Source organism: Schistocerca serialis, chromosome 1 (genome assembly GCF_023864345.2).
Source record: "Schistocerca serialis cubense isolate TAMUIC-IGC-003099 chromosome 1, iqSchSeri2.2, whole genome shotgun sequence".
NCBI classification, from domain to species: domain Eukaryota; kingdom Metazoa; phylum Arthropoda; class Insecta; order Orthoptera; family Acrididae; genus Schistocerca; species Schistocerca serialis.
The window spans coordinates 87,451,658-87,470,950 of NC_064638.1; the positions used below are offsets into that span (position 1 = coordinate 87,451,658).

The 19,293-nt window shown below is 42.5% G+C and overlaps 1 protein-coding gene across 1 annotated transcript in view; it reads left to right on the plus strand.

Moving 5' to 3' along the window:
* Window positions 1-2,998: 2,998 nt before the first annotated feature.
* LOC126410704 (protein singed wings 2) overlaps window positions 2,999-19,293 on the plus strand; it is a 214,768-nt gene continuing 198,473 nt past the window's right edge. Inside the window, exon 1 of the mRNA XM_050081347.1 lies at window positions 2,999-3,159. Coding sequence (XP_049937304.1) covers window positions 2,999-3,159 — 161 coding nt within the window. The remainder of the gene's footprint in view (window positions 3,160-19,293) is intronic.

The window sequence follows — 19,293 nt, forward strand, 5'->3', positions numbered from 1 at the left end:
TTGCGCTAAAAATATTGTGTGTCAGTATAAACACGGTCATGTATAATTGTTCTAAGGGGACGTTTAATGCTTTCGTATGAAATACTGCAATTCATTTGAGTTCAGCGTTCTACCAATAGGTGACGCTCATGGTAACTGTTAGAGAGCCTGTATACAGAGAGTGGCCATAGGTGAAGTTGTCCGTGACTGGTTGATTAGCTTTGGCAGAAAAATGGCGCCAAACGTCTCTCGCGCTTCCTATGTTCGCCGTGCTTTTGAGTTGAGTTGAAGTTCAGAGGACTTTTGGAAACGATTAAAAGGCATTTGAATTATTGAGAGACTTGTTATGCGTTGTGCATGCATGTTCGATTTAGTTGTATATCGTTTTCAGTACGTAATTAGCGTTTGCGATCTTAAATACGAGTTGAAATAATGAAGAGTTTTGTGATGAAGTCGGTAGGCCTACATGTTTGAAGTAAACACGTTAGTAATTGTACAGTATTGTTTTTGACATCTGTAATTCGTTCTGCAGACGTTCGTAAACGATGCCAGGTTGTGCTGCATTTGGTTGTTCCACTAGAGGCGAAGGTGGATTTCGCATGTTAGCATTTCCGCGCAATGAAGAAAGACGAAAGCAGGGGGCAGTCTCAGTCAACAGGACTGACATAATTCAAACAGGAGCCTTGTGGAAACCAACCAAGTATTCTTATCTATGCGAAGTAAGTCGTTTTTGCTTTTTACTACATATAAAACAACTTGAAATATACAAGTTAAATTTGGAAACAGACCTGTAAATTGGCTGTGTGAAAATTATTATAACACATTATTCTTATAAACAAAGGCATTTAACGAATGATTTCGCCATATTGTCTTGTACTTTTGATTCGGTGAGTGTGTACTCCACTACTCCACTACTGGCCATTCAAAAGTCCCGCCCGCAGTTTGGCAGAAAAATGGCCGCCGTATCGTCCGGTTGACCACTCTCTCCCTATACAGGCTCTCTACTGTCTGTATGTTTACGGACGTCACGAATGATCTTCCGATCGGTGCACGGGCAGTCACAATAGAAAAACACCCGCAGTGATGCAAAACTTTTTTTAACGTGTATATGACGAGAGCTTCTACGATCTGCTCGTATAGCTTAACAAGAAAGGCGGTAGTTCGCCAAACAGGTCGAATACGCACGATGGATTTATGACTTTGACCTGATTCACCAGCCAACCTGAGAGGTTTTTAAGCGGTTTCCACTCTCGATTAGGGAAATCCAATGTTGGTGCCATTCTGCTTCTCAGAAAATACGATACACAAACAGTTAAAAAACGCTCACACGCAGGACGAGGATTCCACGTTCCAGAGACAGTTGGCGCTCTCCACTTCCCTCCAGCTTGTTAACTGACGACTATGACGACAGCAAGGGCAATCAGTCAGGGAGCTTAAAAATGGAAAATAAATTTGTCCAATCATGAAAATAGTGAACCCTGTACGGCGGGGTAAACTTCCTGAAAAACAGAGAAATAACGAGACGTTTTACGGTTTCTATCAGCTGACAGTCGTTAAAATATGGGCTTGTCTTCATCTTAATTGCATACAGGGTGTAGAAAAACAACCTGCTAGTAAGTATCATACATTCAAAGCAGGGAAGGCGACGTCGAATTGAGCAAAACATCTCAAATAGCCATTGCTCGGAAATACACTGTCGCGGAGTTACTGCCATAAAACCTCGGCGAGCACGTGGAAAGTTTGTCCAGTAAGCGAACTGGTTCGTATGTGTTCACCAGTGTGACTTTCCCCCTTTAACCTGCGCCTGTGTTGTAATGTGACTGTTTTGACGTCACTGCACGTATTACGGAACAAGAGTTTATTCATGCACTCTGTACATCAGTAAAAAATTAGATTTCATTATTAATAGCTTTACATCTCGCATTACCATATTTCCACTGTATTCTACAGTACAGCTTATTATCTTAACAAATTAAACATACAACGGTACTTTTTGCGGTGGACAGAATGAGTCCACGCATGCAAATAATATTCCCATGTAGTACTAAATAAATAACACTGCATTACGAAAAACAGAGAAAATAAAGCCAGTCTCAAACAACATCATCAGGGACGCAGTTGCATAAAGTCTGAAGAGTCACAAACTGTAATCTTCTACATTCGGTTTAGCAGAAGAAATTATATTTCTAGGTTGATACTAGTTCATTGGCAATAGCTGACAAATTATTCAAAGTCCGATCGGATGTCCATCACTGGTGACAGTTACATGATACTATCAGAAAATCAATGTGAAACATCGACTACTATTTCAAGAGCACAGTGTCTGATTGAGACCAAGGCACAGTGTCTGATTGAGACCAAGGTCGGTGGAGGTGGTGACTGTGGCTGTGACTGCTGGTGACTCGTAGCGGTGCAGCTTCTCCTTGACTGGTGCTGTGGTTAGATATGGCCACTCTGTATGGCCACTTAACTAGAGGCTTTGCAGACTGATACTTGCTTGATGTTACTGCTGACACATGATCATCAGAGATGAGGAATCCCACGTGTCTAGCGTCACAATACAAGCTCCGTGGGTTGTGAAAATGGCGCTGCACGTTTCCGTGGTGTCCGCCAGAATGTAACTCGAGAACAGAGCGGCGTGTTTTCGCTGGCAACTGTGCAACTGTGATGAACAATCCAGCCTGTTGGGAAGCCAGTGGGGCACCTGAGCTATGGCAACCCGCCGGTCGTGTCTGCCCACCCCTCCCTCCAGGGGAGAGATGGTGTAACCATCTCGATGTCCTCTAGTTCCGTTGCAGTGGTTGCGTCCTGGATCCCTCAATGTTCCACTGGGATGGGGGCCTCCCATATGGCTACATCACTGTCTTGGGGACTGACATCATACCGTCAATAGGGCTCCCACTGCTGAAGTTGCTGAAGCTGCACCAGCTGTTGATCCAGCTCGGGGACTGGATTTGCAATCTCTGGAAAAGAAAATGTGATAATATTTGTTGATAGCAATACCTTAGAGTCTATGGGGATGGGGCTGGTTAATGTGTTTGCAGATTGTGGTTTTGGAGCTGGACCTATGACAGCGTCAGACCAGAAGGTGTTGGACACATGCCAGTACCCACCAATTTTTCCCCTGCTGAACACCGTCGCCCAAATTGAGCCTAAAACAATGGGGGTGGCCTACTGGCAGTGAGTTGCTGTGGGCGATTGGCTTTACTATCGACAGCTTGGTCTGCTGAGGGCAACTGCGAAGCTCTTTGGTTGAGCTGAGCCCATTGCGAGATATCAGACGATATAAAATGAAGAAAATTGTGAGAGTGTCTTCCTTATTGTATTTCTGCTATAGTTTGGCGATTTGTGTTTTAAAAGTATGCACAAACAATTCTGCCATGCAGAGTGTAAGGTAACTATAAGCATACGCTGATTCTGATGTCTTACACAAAACTGTTACAAGTCCATCGAAAAAAATGGGGGACCATTGTCTATGAAAATCATGGCTAGTAAATTCTCAATGTGGAATTTTCCGCCAAAGCTCGATTAGTTTTCCCATGACTATGTTCCACATGCTAGAGACAGATCGAAGTTTGCTATATATGCACTGATGAATATTAGCCATTATATACCCATGATATGGCTTCCGAAGTCTAAATGGATTCATAACCATGGCTGTGTAGGAGGAGCCCACTGGAAGTTCTTTACTGTGGCTGCCTGGCATTGTTGGCAAAGGCGGCAGTTGGCGAGGGCGTGCTTGATATCTTTGTCGATATCTCGCAAAAATAAATTCTCTCACGCCAATAATCTTATCAAGGCAAAGGAGCAGATCCAGCGTGCGTCATTGCAAGACTTTGGGAACAATAAATCTCTTTTTGCCATTTTCCCCCTGAAGGTTTTGGAACCTTAAAAACGTCCCGCTTCATCTGAGGTTTGCTCATTCCATTTGGTGGTAAGCGAGATCTACAGGGGGATTCTTTTCCGTTTCTTTCGATTCGGTTATTGTCATGGTTTTCTTTTTACGATTCTCTTGGGTCTTCTGTCATCTTTTAGATGAGGGGTGTCTTTGTTATACGCTACTTTCAGGCAGGAAGATAGGGGACATTTATTATTTACCATAATAGGAATTAATCACAATTAAAGGTCTGTTGTCCTCACCTGGTAACGGGCACTGCAGCACTCTGATAAAGTGAAGCTAAGGTTAGTTCTAATTGTAAACTCTATCTTCTTTAGACTCAAGTGCTTTTCACGTGGATATGTGGCTTTATGGTCACGAAAATAGTTGTGATTCATTAATAAATCAATTTATGGCAGCTTTTGCGGTTTTGTTAGAGGAAATAAAAACAGAGAGTTTATGTCACCAGTACCAATATAACGCAACATTCTAACTACTGATTAACTTTCTGACAGCTGGCTACCAGTGTGTGATGCAAGGTTAACACATCGCATAGAAAGCGGTTGCTTGGTATTAATTCGACGATGGATTTAGCGAGAATGGGAAATAGGGCGGCCGCTTTAGTTGATTTCAGGTCTACATGAAAACACACCTTTGCTATTGCGTCTAAAGCCGTGGCCTGACCTGCCGGACAACAACAAAAACCAAGGACCACCCCTAGAAGTGTAGTGCTGTTTTCTGTGGAACATCCACTCGAAGTATGCAAAAGAGACATCTCTGGTTTGTGGTTGGTTGGGATGATTAGCCATTGGTGTAGAGATAATTGTAGCAGTGGTGCGAGGGCCTCCTCCTCTGCCTGGCTGTAGTTAGATTTGGCTGTCGTTAGAGTTACTGAAACGAAGGCTATGGGCATTCCATACAATATGCCTTGTGACGTATAACCACTCTGATAATGTAATATAATCTGATGCGTCCGCAGCCACTAATAGGAATTTCTGTAGCTAATTAGCTGTCAGACAGGTCAGCCGGAGGAGATCTATCAAGGGTTTCTGGCAGCCAGACTAACAATGCCACTTTGTGTTTTTGCAGAAGGGGGTGCTGGAGATGGCTGTGGCGTGGGGGATAAATTTATGATGACAATTTAATTGTCCAAAAACTGATTTTCATTACTTGGCATAAACGCATGCCGGCAATTTTTGAATGGCCTCGGTACCTCGAGGTGTTGAGTGGTTCCATCAAGTGCTAAACTTTTGTCTGGGGTATTCTGCGTGTCAGACAAAACCATGCCTCTCTCTCTGTTGCACTTGAGGTTGGAATTTTCCAAAAAAGTTCGGAAATTTATGGTAAATTCCTACGAGACCAAACTCCTGACGTCATCGGTCTCTAGGCTTACACACTGCTCAATCTAACGTAAACTTACGCTACGGACAACACACACATCCATGCCCAAGGGAGGACTCGAACCTCCGACGGGGCAGCCGCACCAATCGTGGCATTTTCCAAAAGCTGATACTGTATTTTCTGATTCGGCAATAGATTCCTTGCGTTCCTTTCCATGATAATAATGTCTCCTAAATATTTCACAGTTCCCAGGTCGCCATTTGTCACCTGTTCCAAGTACTACTGGAAAACGGCGGGTTCGCTTGAAATCCCAAATGGCAACATGCTGTACCAGAATAACCAGAACAGAGTAACTTCGCCTGTGAGGGCCGGGAGGTATTACTACGTCCGGCACCCTGTTCAGGAGCGTGGGGCACAACATCAACGCCCGATCTTTGTTTTGTCTCATCTGGAGAAACTGGAATAGCACTTCCGTCCAAGAGAACTGTACTGAGCCGTATTCCTCGGAGCCAACACAGACCAGTTATTATAGACCTTGGGATCCAAATACCGGTAATAAAGAGCCCCCCTATAGCCCGCTGGAACCTCAGGAAGGCTAACTGGGTTAAGTTTAAAGATACCATTCAAAATAATGTAAACAGAATTCTCCCAATTCCAGAAAATTACGACAGATTTACGAAGTTAATTATTAAAGCGGCACATAACTCAATACCAAGAGGAGCGCGGAAAGAATACATCCCATGCTGGACAAAGGAGTGCGAACAACTACTCGATGAATATAACAAAACAGAGAATCCAGAACTAGGAGAACAGCTCATAAGAGCTATGGACGAGGAACGCAAACAGAGATGGCAAAAGCGGATGGAACAAATGGACTTTACGCACTCCTCACAGAAGAGCTGGAGTCTACTGAGGAAACTTGGCGGAGCACAATTCAAGGGACGGAACATCAATAATAAAATGACCCCTAACAAGATATGCTCTTCTATACTACAAACATCCAGAATCCATGCCTCCGCCTCGAAGAAAAAAGAACTGCACCAACTGATGAACGAAGAGCTAGATGCAAGCGAGGAGGAAGCAGGTTTAGCGAACTGGGTAACACAAGAAGAGATAAATATAGCACTAAAGAAAATGTCACCTGGTAAAGCAGCTGGCTGTGACGGCCTTCTTCCAGAATTCTTCAAGAACCTCGGGCCAAAGGGAAGAGCATGGCTGTCTTCTCTTTTCTCTAATATCATAGATACCAGCCGGTTACCAAAGCAATGGAAAAACGCACAAGTCATAGCCATCCAGAAACCAGGGAAAACAGGAGAGAATGCTAAAGATTATAGACCGATATCTTTATTGTGCACCACTTACAAGCTGTTTGAACGAGTCATCCTAGGCAGAATAGAAAGTAAAATAGAAGCTGCTCTTCCCCCAGAGCAAGGCGGTTTTCGAAAAGGAAGAGATTGTTGCGACCAAGTTCTCGCCCTAACCACTTTCATTGAAAGAGGTTACCAAAACAAAAAGAAAACGGGCATGGTATTATTAGATCTCACCTCAGCATACGACACCGTATGGACAAAAGGGATACTGTATAAACTGTCAAAAGTCGTGAAATGCAAGAAGATCATAGATCTAGTCAGAAATATGTTGATAAACAGGAGATTCAAGGTATCTCTGAATGGGAAAACAAGCAGCTACAGGACACTACAAAATGGTCTCCCCCAAGGGTCTGTGCTGGCTCCATGCCTTTTCAATTTATACATAGCGGACATCCCAAACCTGGAATCTCGTTCTTTTATGTATGCAGATGACATCGCTATCGCGGCTCACGCCAACACTTTCGAAGAACTGGAAGAAATTTTAAACAGGGATCTGGAACGACTACAACAATATTATGACAACTGGCACCTCAAAGTAAATCCGACTAAATCCGTGGCATCAATAATGCACTTGTGTAACAAAGATGCAAATCGTGAGCTAAAAGTGCAAATAAAAGGTAAATTGTTGAAAAACGATAGAACGCCAAAATATCTGGGTGTTAAGCTAGATCGCATTCTCACATATAAGAGCCACCTGTACGAAGTCGCCCAAAAAATGAAAACAAGAAACAACATCATAATGAAACTGGCAGGAACAACCTGGGGATGTTCCACTGAAACTCTACGCACATCAGCACTGGCACTTCTGTATAGTGTAGCGGAATATTGCGCACCCGTCTGGGCCCGCAGTAGGCATGTCAGATATATTGATGTGCAACTTAACGAGACAATGAGGCTCATAACAGGAACAGTAAGACCCACCCCGAAACCTTGGCTGCCCGTCCTTGCCAATATCGAACCACCCTCGATTAGACGTGAAAGAGCAATCCAGAGGTACAAAGAAAAGTTCAGGGACCTACCTCCTCCCCCTGACAGATTGATGTCAAGAAATCCCTTCTGGAAAGAACTCAAACAACAGATTGATATCGATAACCTGTGGAAACAGCAATGGCAGGAAAGCAAAGTGAATAACAGTTTCCTTATTGAGGACCCATCTCAACGAGTTCCAGGCTTCCAACTCCAACGTACAGTGTGGGTAACCCTAAATCGTCTGCGGACAGGTGTTGGTCGGTGCGGATATTTGCTGAAAAAGTGGGGTTTCTCCCAGGACCCCAATTGTGAGTGCGGAGAGAGTCAAACCATGCAGCATATAGTTGAGTGCGACGTACACGGACTTAAGGGAGGAAATCTGATGGACATACATGTGATAAGTGACCAAGCACTTTTGTGGCTGGAAACCCTGAAAATTTTATTGTAAATCATTGTTAATGTTAATTTAAATTTTTATGTTGATGTTTGTAAGTGTATCACGCTTTGCCTGTAGCTGAACGAGAAATAAAATAGAACAGAGTATTGATCAATAGGATGCCTCTGCCCCTCTTCCCTCTCTATCCAATAATTTGGTTGTGAGGGCTGCTCCTTTATAGTGGATGGTAGCACTGAAGTGGTCATTGAGATCGATGACTGTGTTTCGTATGCGACCATCGACCTGATTAGCAAGGAACGTGATTCATCCGACTAGGAAAAACGTTTCCATTGATGTACTGTCCAATATCGATGATTTCAGATCCTCTGCAACGATGTTGAATCTTCATGAGAACACGTTAATGTTGCTTTCAGTAGAATCCCTAATTCTCTACTGTGCGATGAACCATGTGCTCCAAAACACTTACGCGTATAAAACCATTGCACTCTGTCCTCAGACCTGTCAAAGATCGCCTCCTATTCTACTTTACAGAGTGTGCAATCCTCCGATGTACACGTCCTGGAATAAGAACGTATGTCCAACACCTTGTCACCCACTCGAGATCTCACCACAGATGTTCGCGACAGTAGCATGCGATCCGTTACACCGTTTCTGAGATGTCCTTTCCGAGGGGGTGGGTCGTAACAATGTAGTCCTTGTCAAACTCGCTTACCGCCAAGTGGCATTAAATCTCGTGGTCGACAGTGATCATAATACTTTAGCTTGTAAATGAGAGAAAGCCAGTGGGACACTACTAATAATTACGGAATGGCGTCACAACAACAAACTAAAAAAAAAAAGCAACATACATATTACTGAAAGTATCACTCCAGAGGAATCATTCAGTTAAAATAGGGGATACAAACATCAAAGGTGCATATTATATAGGTTATCTTGGTGCAGAAATAGATAAGAAATTGGATTTCTACGGACAACATAAGGCTAACAAAAGACAAAGCAAAAAAAAAAAAACCTACACAAACCGGTAAGGCTACCTCTACCATTCGTACGGACATACCACCGTGCACTCTTCTAATCAGTACCAGTACGCGGCTTCGCAGCTAGCACGTGGGCGTGTAGACTGAACCTGGTAACCAGCAAAGCACCAGTTAGACGACACTTCACCTTAAAGGTTGTCGTTTGGATACGTGGCAAGGTGACTGGGATGCTAGTTCTAAGGACCGTTGACTGTAAGACTTCCTTCCTTACATAAGACATACATATCACATGCACTTACAGCGCGTCAGTCTGAGACAGACGCCTGCTACATGCACATGTGATTAATAAGGTTCCCCAGAACACACTGTTTTATTCCGGGGGCAGTACGAGAATAACAATAATTTTGTTATTTTAAAAAGACTGTAAGCAGATGATAGGGCACAGGAGAGATTTATTAGCGTCATCACCGATTGTGACTGGTAGTGAATACCTCGGAATGATTTCTTCGAGTTGTTGACCACCAGTTACAACAAAATTACAACTACCCTTATACTGCACAGTAATAGAAACACATTGAACTGTAATAAGACACCATGAACAGTGGGCACATTTAATGCATTAACATAAGCTATTTCAAACCAACACATGTAGAGTATTTGCAGACACATGCCTATATACAACATAACAACAGTCTTCATAGGATTGACAGCGTTATCTTCATTGACATCGACAACCGTGATACTGAAGAGGATGAGGAGGAGTAATATGAGAGGTAACAATAAATAAGACACCTAGAATCATGAATCAGTCATAAAAAGGCCAAAATGCACTGACAAATTACACATATCAGTCAGATAAAAATTAAGGATAGCAAATACTAAAGTAAATGCAGTGGAAGGTGCTTGCAATCTAGCCAAGAAAGCAGCAAGTGCTGTTCATGGATGAATACCTAATGTTAATACATATTATTAACAATACCATTTCGCTGCTACTAACTACAAACCATTTTGTTGTGACTGGCGGTCAACAGCTTGGAGAAACCATTCTGAAGTGTTCACCGCCAGACAATAGGTGATGCCACTAATAGATCGCTCCTCTGTCCTATCATCCTTTTAGATTGCTTTTAAATCAACAAAATTGTATTTACATTCGAATCTCAAAATCTTGTTTTAAAAAAGTACACTAAAGCGCCAAAGAAGCTGGTATAGGCTTACGTATTCAAACGCAAGGATATGTAAACAGGCAGAAACGGTGCTGCGGTTGGCAAATACTATATAAGACAACAAGTGTCTGGCGCATTTGTTTGATCGGTTACTGATGCTACAATGGCAGGTTATCAAGACTGATGCTATAGTGCGCGCACGAGCGATGGTACAGAACATCTCCGAAGTAGCGATGAAATGGGGTTTTCCCATACGACCGTTTCACGAGTGTATCGTAAATATCAGTAAACGGGTAAAATATCAAATCTCCCAACATCGCTACGGCCGGTAAAAGATCCTACAAGAACAGGACCAACGATGACTGAAGAGAATCGTTCAACGTGACAGAAGTGCACCCTTCCCCAAATTGCTGCCGTTTTCAATTCTGGGCCATCAAAAAGTGATAGTATACGAACAATTCAAAGAAACATCATCGATATGGACTTTTACAGCTGATGGCCCATACCCTTGATGACCGCAGGACACAAAGCTTCACGCATCGCCTGAGCCCGTCAACATCGACATTGAACTGTGGGTGACTGGAAACGCCTCGTTGGAAGAGTCTCGTTTCAAATTGTATCGAACAAAAAAAAAATGGGTCTGAGCACTATGGGACTTCACTGCAGTGGTCATCAGTCCCCTAGAACTTAGAACTATAAACCCAACTAACCTAAGGGCATCACACACATCCATGCCCGAGGCAGGATTCGAACCTGCGACCGTAGCAGTCGCGCGGTTCCATACTGTAGCACCTAGAACCGCTCGGCCACACTGGCCGGCTGTATCGAACAGATGGACGGGTTTGGAGACAACCTCGTGAATTCATGGACCCTGCGTGTCAGCAGGGGAGTGTTCAAGGTGGTGGAGGCTCTGTAATGGTGTGGGGCTTGTGCAGTTGGAGCGATGTGGGACTCCTGATACGTCTAGATACGACTCTGACAGGTGACACGATATCATGTCCATTGTGCATTCCGATGGACCTGGGCTATTCCACCGGGACAATGCGACACCCCACACATCCAGAATTTCTACTGAGTTGCTCCAGGAGCACTCTTCTCAGTTTAAGCACTTCCGCTGAGCACCAAATTCCCCAGACATGAACATTATTCAGCATATCTCGTATGCCTTGCAACATGCTGTTCACAAGATGTTTCCACCCTCTCGTACTCTTGCGGACTTATGAACAGCCCTGCAGGAGTCATTGTGTCAGTTCCCTCCAGCACTACTTCAGACATTAGTCGAGTCCATGCCATGTCGTGCTGCGGCACATGTGCGTGCTCGCGGGGACCGTACACGGTATTAGGCAGGTGTACCAGTTTCTTTGGCTCTTCAGTGTATTTATTCCGTGTTATATGTTGCAGATGAAAACCAAACATAAAACTACAAAAAAAAAATGACAAACTGGAACTGTAATATGTACGACCTGTTTAAAAAATATCAGGTAACAGATCTTTAAATTTTCAGTAAATTAATGAACAGTGTATGAAAGTGACATGGTGAGTATGCCGAACTACGAACGCGAAAGCAGACTGTCTCAAGACGGGGAGGTTGCAATAACAACGATTCGAACGATGAAAAGACTAGCCGAAGCCTGACAAGCAAAGCACTGGAAGTGGGTTAGCTGTGAATGGTGGAGCGGATCGCTCCCGGGCGCCTCGCCGTATCGGCGTCCAGCTGACGTGTCCCCCGCGGCGGCGATAAGGTCCCAAGTGGAGCGCGCAGAAAGTGGCTTTCGACGGCCTTGCCTTGCCTTGCGGCCAGACCGAGACAATGCGTCACCTGGTCTCCGCCGTCCGACAGCCGCTGCCCCACTTGTGGTTGCACTCTCCTGACAGCGGGGGGCCCCGGGCGCTCACATCGCGCTCACAGTCACTGCAGCCGGAGGGCAGTCTGCACTAGGGTGACCGACTCTCCCGGATTTCCGGGGATCTCCCGTATTTAGCGACATTTTTTTATAATCTCCCGGCTCCCATATTTTCAGGCTCAGTGGCCGTTTATCTCCCGTTTTCAACTGTATTTTTCTTATCACGTATCGGTATGTAAAAATACTTGTCAATCATTTAAATTTTGCACGCATTGTCAGGATTCGTTCGTAGACAGCAGAGACTACTGATCCTATATCGATCTTCGACCATAGATGTCGACATTATGTCTATCGAATTTCTTTGGAATGATCGTCCGACGCTTGGTTAGATGTGACTGTTTCTGTGCCAGTGCTTAATGTGAATAGTCATATATATATATATATATATATATATATATATATATATGACATTATGTCTATCGAATATCTTTGGAATGATCGACCGACGCTTGGTTAGATGTGACTGTTTCTGTGCCAGTGCTTAATGTGAATAGTCATATACATATATATATGTGTATATATATATATATATATATATATATATATATATATATATATATATATATATATATAATCTTGCTGTTCAGTGCGTAGTAATTAGTAATCCGCAATTTTCTGAGTTAACATCTTGTATTTGCTTGTAGGTCACATAAGCAAGGCAAATGATGTAACTGCTTCATCCAAAATAACTACGTTCTTCATCTCTCCTCACTTGAGCAAAGGCTTAACAAACGAAGATGTGAAAACCATTGCTGGTGAATTTTCATTCGTCTACCACACAGTGCAACACAATCTAACCTATACGAGCTTGGAGTGTGCTATCAAACTTTCGAGAAACGTCTTCAGTGAATCTAATGTGTCAAAGAAAATATCTTGCGGGCGAACTAAAGCTGAAATGATGATAATGACAACTTCCCGTAAAATCCCTCTTAGATTTAGTGATAAGATGGCCCAGTGGCTATCGCGTCAAAAACAGAACACAGATCGAGTCCGAAAACAGCAAGAAGATGTACTGAACTGTGGAAGAAAGAAGCAAAATCGAAACAGTGAAACGTACAAGATCAAGATCTGCAACATCGAGCGAATTGTATGAGCCACGGTGTCGTGGTTATGTGGTCATCGTGTTGGATTGCAAAGTGAGAGATCCGTATTCAAACCTCCTTTATTTCAGAACGTTATGAACTGCCCGTCCGGTCACTGACGTCTCTCTTCGCTGTGTTCAAATTCGTGTCTGTGTCCTGGTACAACGTCCGTTTGCAACTGCGAAGTGTAAGGAATGGACCTCCAGACGTACGAACCCCCTATCTATTCTACACAAGTACTACATGTTACGACACTTGCGTTCCGTTTTGGAAATTTCGACTCTTGAATTCCTTTGTTGTAACAGAATTCATACCCGTTCATTTGTTGTTTTAGTTTCTGTGGGAGGTCTATGCGGCACTTCGCCTGCTGCCATCATGTACATTGAACAAAAAAAAAAAAAAAAAAAAAAAAAAAAAAAAAAAAAAAAAAAAAAAAAAAAACGGTTCAAATGGCTCTGAGCACTATGGGACTTAACTTGTGAGGTCATCAGTCCCCTAGAACTTAGAACTGCTTAAAACTAACTAATCTGAGGACATCACACACATCCACGCCCGAGGCAGGATTCGAACCTGTGACCATAGCGGTCGCGCGGTTCCAGACTGAAGCGCCTAGAACAGCTTTTCTTGCAATGGTTATATATTCCTACGACATGATTCACATTCTGTAACCAACGTATAGTACCAGCATTGCCAAGACTACAGAACGAGAACAAACACATCAATGACGAGACGGAAAGTTCATCAGTTTGGACATGGATCTCCCGGTTTGTAGTTCACCACCATGACCACACTACCACGACAGCATGGTTCATGTAGATCGCTCGATGTCGCACATCTTGAGCTTCGTCCGCTCCCGTAGCTGAGTGGTGCCGGCACGGTAGCTCAGCGTGTTCGGTCAGAGAGCTGGCTGGCCTCTGCAATAAAAAAGAGTGAAAATATTAACAACGAACTTCAACGTGTGTCATGTGACGTCCGCTACGACGAAATACAACGAACCAAAAAAAAAGTGGTCAGCGCGACAGACTGTCAGTCCTAAGGGCCCGGGTTCGATTCCCGGCTGGGTCGGAGATTTTCTCCACTCAGGGACTGGGTGTTGTGTTGTCCTACTCATCATCATTTCGTCCCCATCGACGCGCAAGTCGCCGAAGTGGCGTCAAATCGAAAGACTTGCACCAGGCGAGCGGTCTAGCCGACGGGAGGCCCTCGTCACACATCATTATTATCTTGAGCTTCGACCGTTCACTATTTGTATTTTGCTTCATTTTCCACTGCTCAGCATACCCTCTTCGTGTTTCCATGTTTGATGTGTGTTCAGTTTTTAACGGGCTATCCACTGGGCCATTTTACCACTAAATCTGAAGGGGGTGAGACGGGGAGTTTCCCTTGCCAACGCCACAGCTGCGGTTGCAAATGAAATGTTGAGTAATCAGTAACAAGGCATAAATGCTCTCTGTCCAGTAACTCAGTGATAACGCTACTAGCGAAAGGTAGGATGGTAGAGAGAGGACTGAAATATTAAATTCTGGTATTATTCCAGTGAGTAAGACTTCTGTGGTTGCTGCTTTCAGTCATTGCATGAACACCAAAGTGATAGATAACGAGATAAGTGTCCACGACATAGAAAGCAAACTAAAATCGCTCAGCAGAGTATAGATGACCGGACCTGATGGCATACCTGTACGATTCTACATACAGTATGCGAAACAAGTTCGCTCCCCTTCTGCCAGCGCTTTACTCTTGGTGGCTGGAACAACGAACGGTAACAAACGATTGAGAAAGGTGATTTTGTTGTATTCATCGTCACTTCACCATCGCCGGCGAGCAAGTTGCCGAAATAGCGTCAAATAAAAAGAGTTGCAGCACGCTGCGAACTGTGTAGGAGCGGAAGCCAGACCAAAACTGCCATACGCTATATTTGAATAGGTTCGGGACCAAGTTGTCTGATCGCTAGAACAACAGGGCACAGATAAACACATCAACTGTGTCTGAGTTAAGCGTTTCTTTAGATGTGGTACAGTAGGAGAGACGTTTACCGGATCTTTCTTCCTAATGGAATACTGATTGTTGTCGCTAATATTACATTAATATTTGCCAAAGTCCCACATATGTTATGTCGTTTAAGTGATTTTTGACGTCTTTCCGAAGTCATAGAAAAATATATGTATATGCATGTCGTATATTCACTCCGAGTTATTAACGGCCTCGCTGTGTAAGGAAATAAATTTAGAAACAGTTTGTGTACCTTTTAAATGCTTTGAGTAGAGTTATCTCCATGTTGGTAGCTTGGCTATTCCGTTTACAGATGCCAAAAAAGAGCGATTGTATCAGATAGCGTGCTTGCTGTAACACTAGTATCTCGAAAGCTTGGTATGTTCTGTTACTGAGACAACAGTTGCCGGAACGACCAGAAATAATTCCATTCTACTTGCAGGACAATCTTTTCTCTTACTTCATTTTCTACAAATTTCAATTCTGTTTACTTCAGACTTGTTAATCACGGATTTTGATTAGACATGTTGTGGAGATAATGAAAGAAGGTTGTATACGTAGAAGAGGCCTGGAGACACTGGAAGGTTTCAGATTGGTTATATAATGGTAACACAGAGATTTCAGAACGAGACTTTAAGTTGCAAGATATTTCCAAGGACAGATGTGGACTCTGAGCACAATTTATTAGTTATGAACTATACATTAAAACTGAAGAAACTGCAAAAAGGTAGGAATTTAAGAAGATGGAAACTGGACAATCTGGAAGAACCAGACGTTGTAGAGACTTTCAGAGAGAGCATTAGGGAACGGTTAACAAGACCAGGGGAAAGAAATGCAGTAGAAGAATAATGGGTAGCTTTGAGAGATCAAATAGTAAAGGCAGCAGAGGATAGGATCAAGTAGGTAAAAAGACGAGGGCTAGTAGAAATCCTTGGGTAAAAGAAGAGATATTGAATTTAATAGATGAAAGGAGAAAATATTAAAATGCAGTAAGTGAAGCAGGTGAAAAGGAATACAAACGTCTCAAAAATGAGATCGACAGGAACTGCCAAATGGCTAAGCAGGAATGGCTAGAGGACAAATGTAAGGATGTAGAAGCGTGTATCACTAGGGGTAAGATAGATACTGCCTACAGGAAAATTAAAGAGACCGTTGGAGAAAAGAGAACCATCTGTATGAATATCAAGAACTCAGATGGAAATCCAGCCCCTAACGAAGAAGGGAAAGCATAAAGGTGGAAGGAGTATATAGATGATCTATAAAAGGGCGATGTACTTGAGGACAATATTAAAGAACTGGAAGAGGACGTAGATAAAAATGTAATGGGAGGTATGATACTGGTTGAAGATTTTAACAGAGTACTGGTTGACCTAAGTCAAAACGAGGTCCAGGGAATGGACAACACTCTGTTAGAACTATTGATAGCCTTGGGGGAGCAAGCCATGACAAAACCCTTCCATCTTGTGAGCAGGATGTATAAGACAGACGAATATCCTCAGACTTCAAGAGGAACATAATAATTCCAATTTCAAAGAAAGAATTTGCTGACAGGCGTGAAAATTACAGAACTATCAATTTAATAAGTCACGGTTGCAAAATACTAATTCTTTAAAGACGAATAGAAAAAATGGTAGAAGCCGACCCCGAGGAAGATCAGTTTGGATTCCATAGAATTGTTGGGACACGTGAGGCATTACTGACCCTACGACTTACCTTGCAAGATAGGTTAAGGAAAGGCAAACCTACGTTTCTAGCATTTGTAGACTTAGAGACAGGTTTTGTCAATTTTGATTGGAATACTCTCTTTCAAATTCTGAAGGTGGTAGGGGTCAAATACATGGAAAGAAAGGCTGTTTACAATTTGTACAGAAACCAGATGGCAGTTATAAGAGTCGAGCGACACGAAGGGGAAACAGTGGTTGAGAAGGGAATGAGACAGGTTTGTAGCCTATCTCCAATGTTGTTGAATTTGTATATTGAGCAAGCAGTAAAGAAACAAATGAAAAATTTGGAGTAGAAATTAAAGTCCATGGAGAAGAAATAAAAAGTTTGAAGTGCCGATGATGATGTAATTCTGTCAGAGACAGCAAAGGATTTGGAAGAGCAGTTGAATGGAATGGGCAGTGTCTTGAAAGGAGGATATAAGATGAACATCTACGTAAGCAAAACGACGATAATGGAATGTAGTCGAATTAAATGAGGTGATGCTGAGGGTGTTAGATTAGGAAATGAGACACTTAAAGTAGTAGGTGAGTTTTGCTATTTGGAGAGCAAACTAACTGATGGTCGAAATATGGAGGATATAAAATGTAGACTGGCAATGTCAAGAAAAGCATTTCTGAAGAAGAGAAATTTGTTAACATCGAATATAGATTTAAGTGTCAGGAAGCCGTTTCTGAAAGTATTTGTATGGAGTGTAGCCATGTATGGAAGTGAAACGTGTGCGATAAATAGTTTAGACAAGGAGAGAATAGAAGCTTTCGAAATATGCTGCTACAGAAGAATGCTGAAGTTTAGATGGGTAGATCAAGTAACTAATGAGGAGATACCGAACAGAATTGAGGAATTTGTGGCGAAACTTGACTAGAAGAAAAGATCGGTTGGCAGGACACGTTTTGAGGCATCAAGAGATAACCTATTTAGTATTGGAAGGAAGCGTGGAGGGTAAAAATCGTAGAGGGAGATCAAGCAATGAATACACTCAGCAGATTCAGAAGGGTGTAGGTTGCAGTAGTTACCCGGACATGAAAGGCTTGCACAGGATAGAGAGTAGTATGGAGAGCTGCATCAAAGCAGTCTCTGGACTGAAGATCACAACAACAGTAACTGCAACAACAACAACGAGCAGCAGAGCATCCAGTCCTGAGTACCTGGCAAGCAGCTTTTCAAGCGACGGTGCCCAGTTTCCGAGAAAATGAGTGTTGAAGTTTTATGGGTACCTCTTATACCTGTAACTTTATTCATGTACCGGCCAACCGAGCATACTGCAGTGGTTGTAGTTAACGTCTATCACGTTGGCGGTACATGTTCAAACTATGTCTATGTTTCTTTTTTCAGTTTTGTCGTGTAGAACATCATTAATTGTATATGTCATTCAATACTATTAAAAAATAGAAATTTCGTTAATTACAGCAAACTTTCTTGAAATGTGCATTCCGTTTGTTAAAGAATCGATTTACTCGTTGTAGCTTGCGTAGTTTGCTGTATTAGAAAATATTCACTGCTGGTACTTGTAGGAGCAACAGAATCACAAATTCGTAGAGCACCAAGAACATTTAATAAAAGCTTGTCTTACAGGCTCACGGATTTTTCAGAATCGATAACGGAAAACACAGTCCCTTTAGGTTGCTCTTTCTTCTGTCAACTTCGGTGCTAACGGTACTTACTGGATCATTCGTGTCAAAAGAGGTGCACTAATTGATGCTGAATTAAAGAATTTATTTTTATGGAAGCTTTTCTCGAAGTGATTTCTATATTAATCTTTAGCAAGTTGGGACATTTTGAATTTTTTTCATGAAAATTTTAACCTGTCCGTAAAAGTAAACATTACAGGGTTGGCAAAGTGGAGTGCATTTGGGAAGGATAATTTGTACGGTGCGGTTGCATGCTTTTCTTTAATTTATAAAGATTTGATCATAAAATATGTAATCGGTTAGCCCTTTCTACGAACCAGTCAAGTAGAGAATTTTTTCTTGTTCCACGTACGGAAAAATGACATATTAAGAAAAAGAAAAAAAAACTTGATCGTACAGCACTTTCTCAAACTTCCCTTATTTCGTGCAGGTCACAATTTTGTTTTGTAATGTATGAATCAGGTAGTCAACTCTTTTTTTGAACAATCCGACCGAATATCCTGGATGGTCCTTGCATACATAAAGAAAATACAGGAATATCTTTCCTGGCGCAGTTAGTTCAAATCTTTTTTTGCACAACAACGAATCCACTCCTTGTTGCCCAAGGGATATATCAGATATTGTACGCCGATTTGTACTGGCATCCGGTTTGGTTGGTGTTAATTATATAATCGAGGACAAAATTAGGGACAAGTGGGTTCGTCTCTATCTGGAATCCACGAGCAGCTGCTAATACTTCATCCACCGTTGTAAGCTCTTTGGAGTAGTTCAGATATTTAGAACTGTAACTACGAACAAGGAAAAAACATCTACTATTGAAGAGAGAGTGCTATAATGGTTGATTTATAAACAAAATTACTACGGCGAAAATGACTATTTTTCACTAATTCCG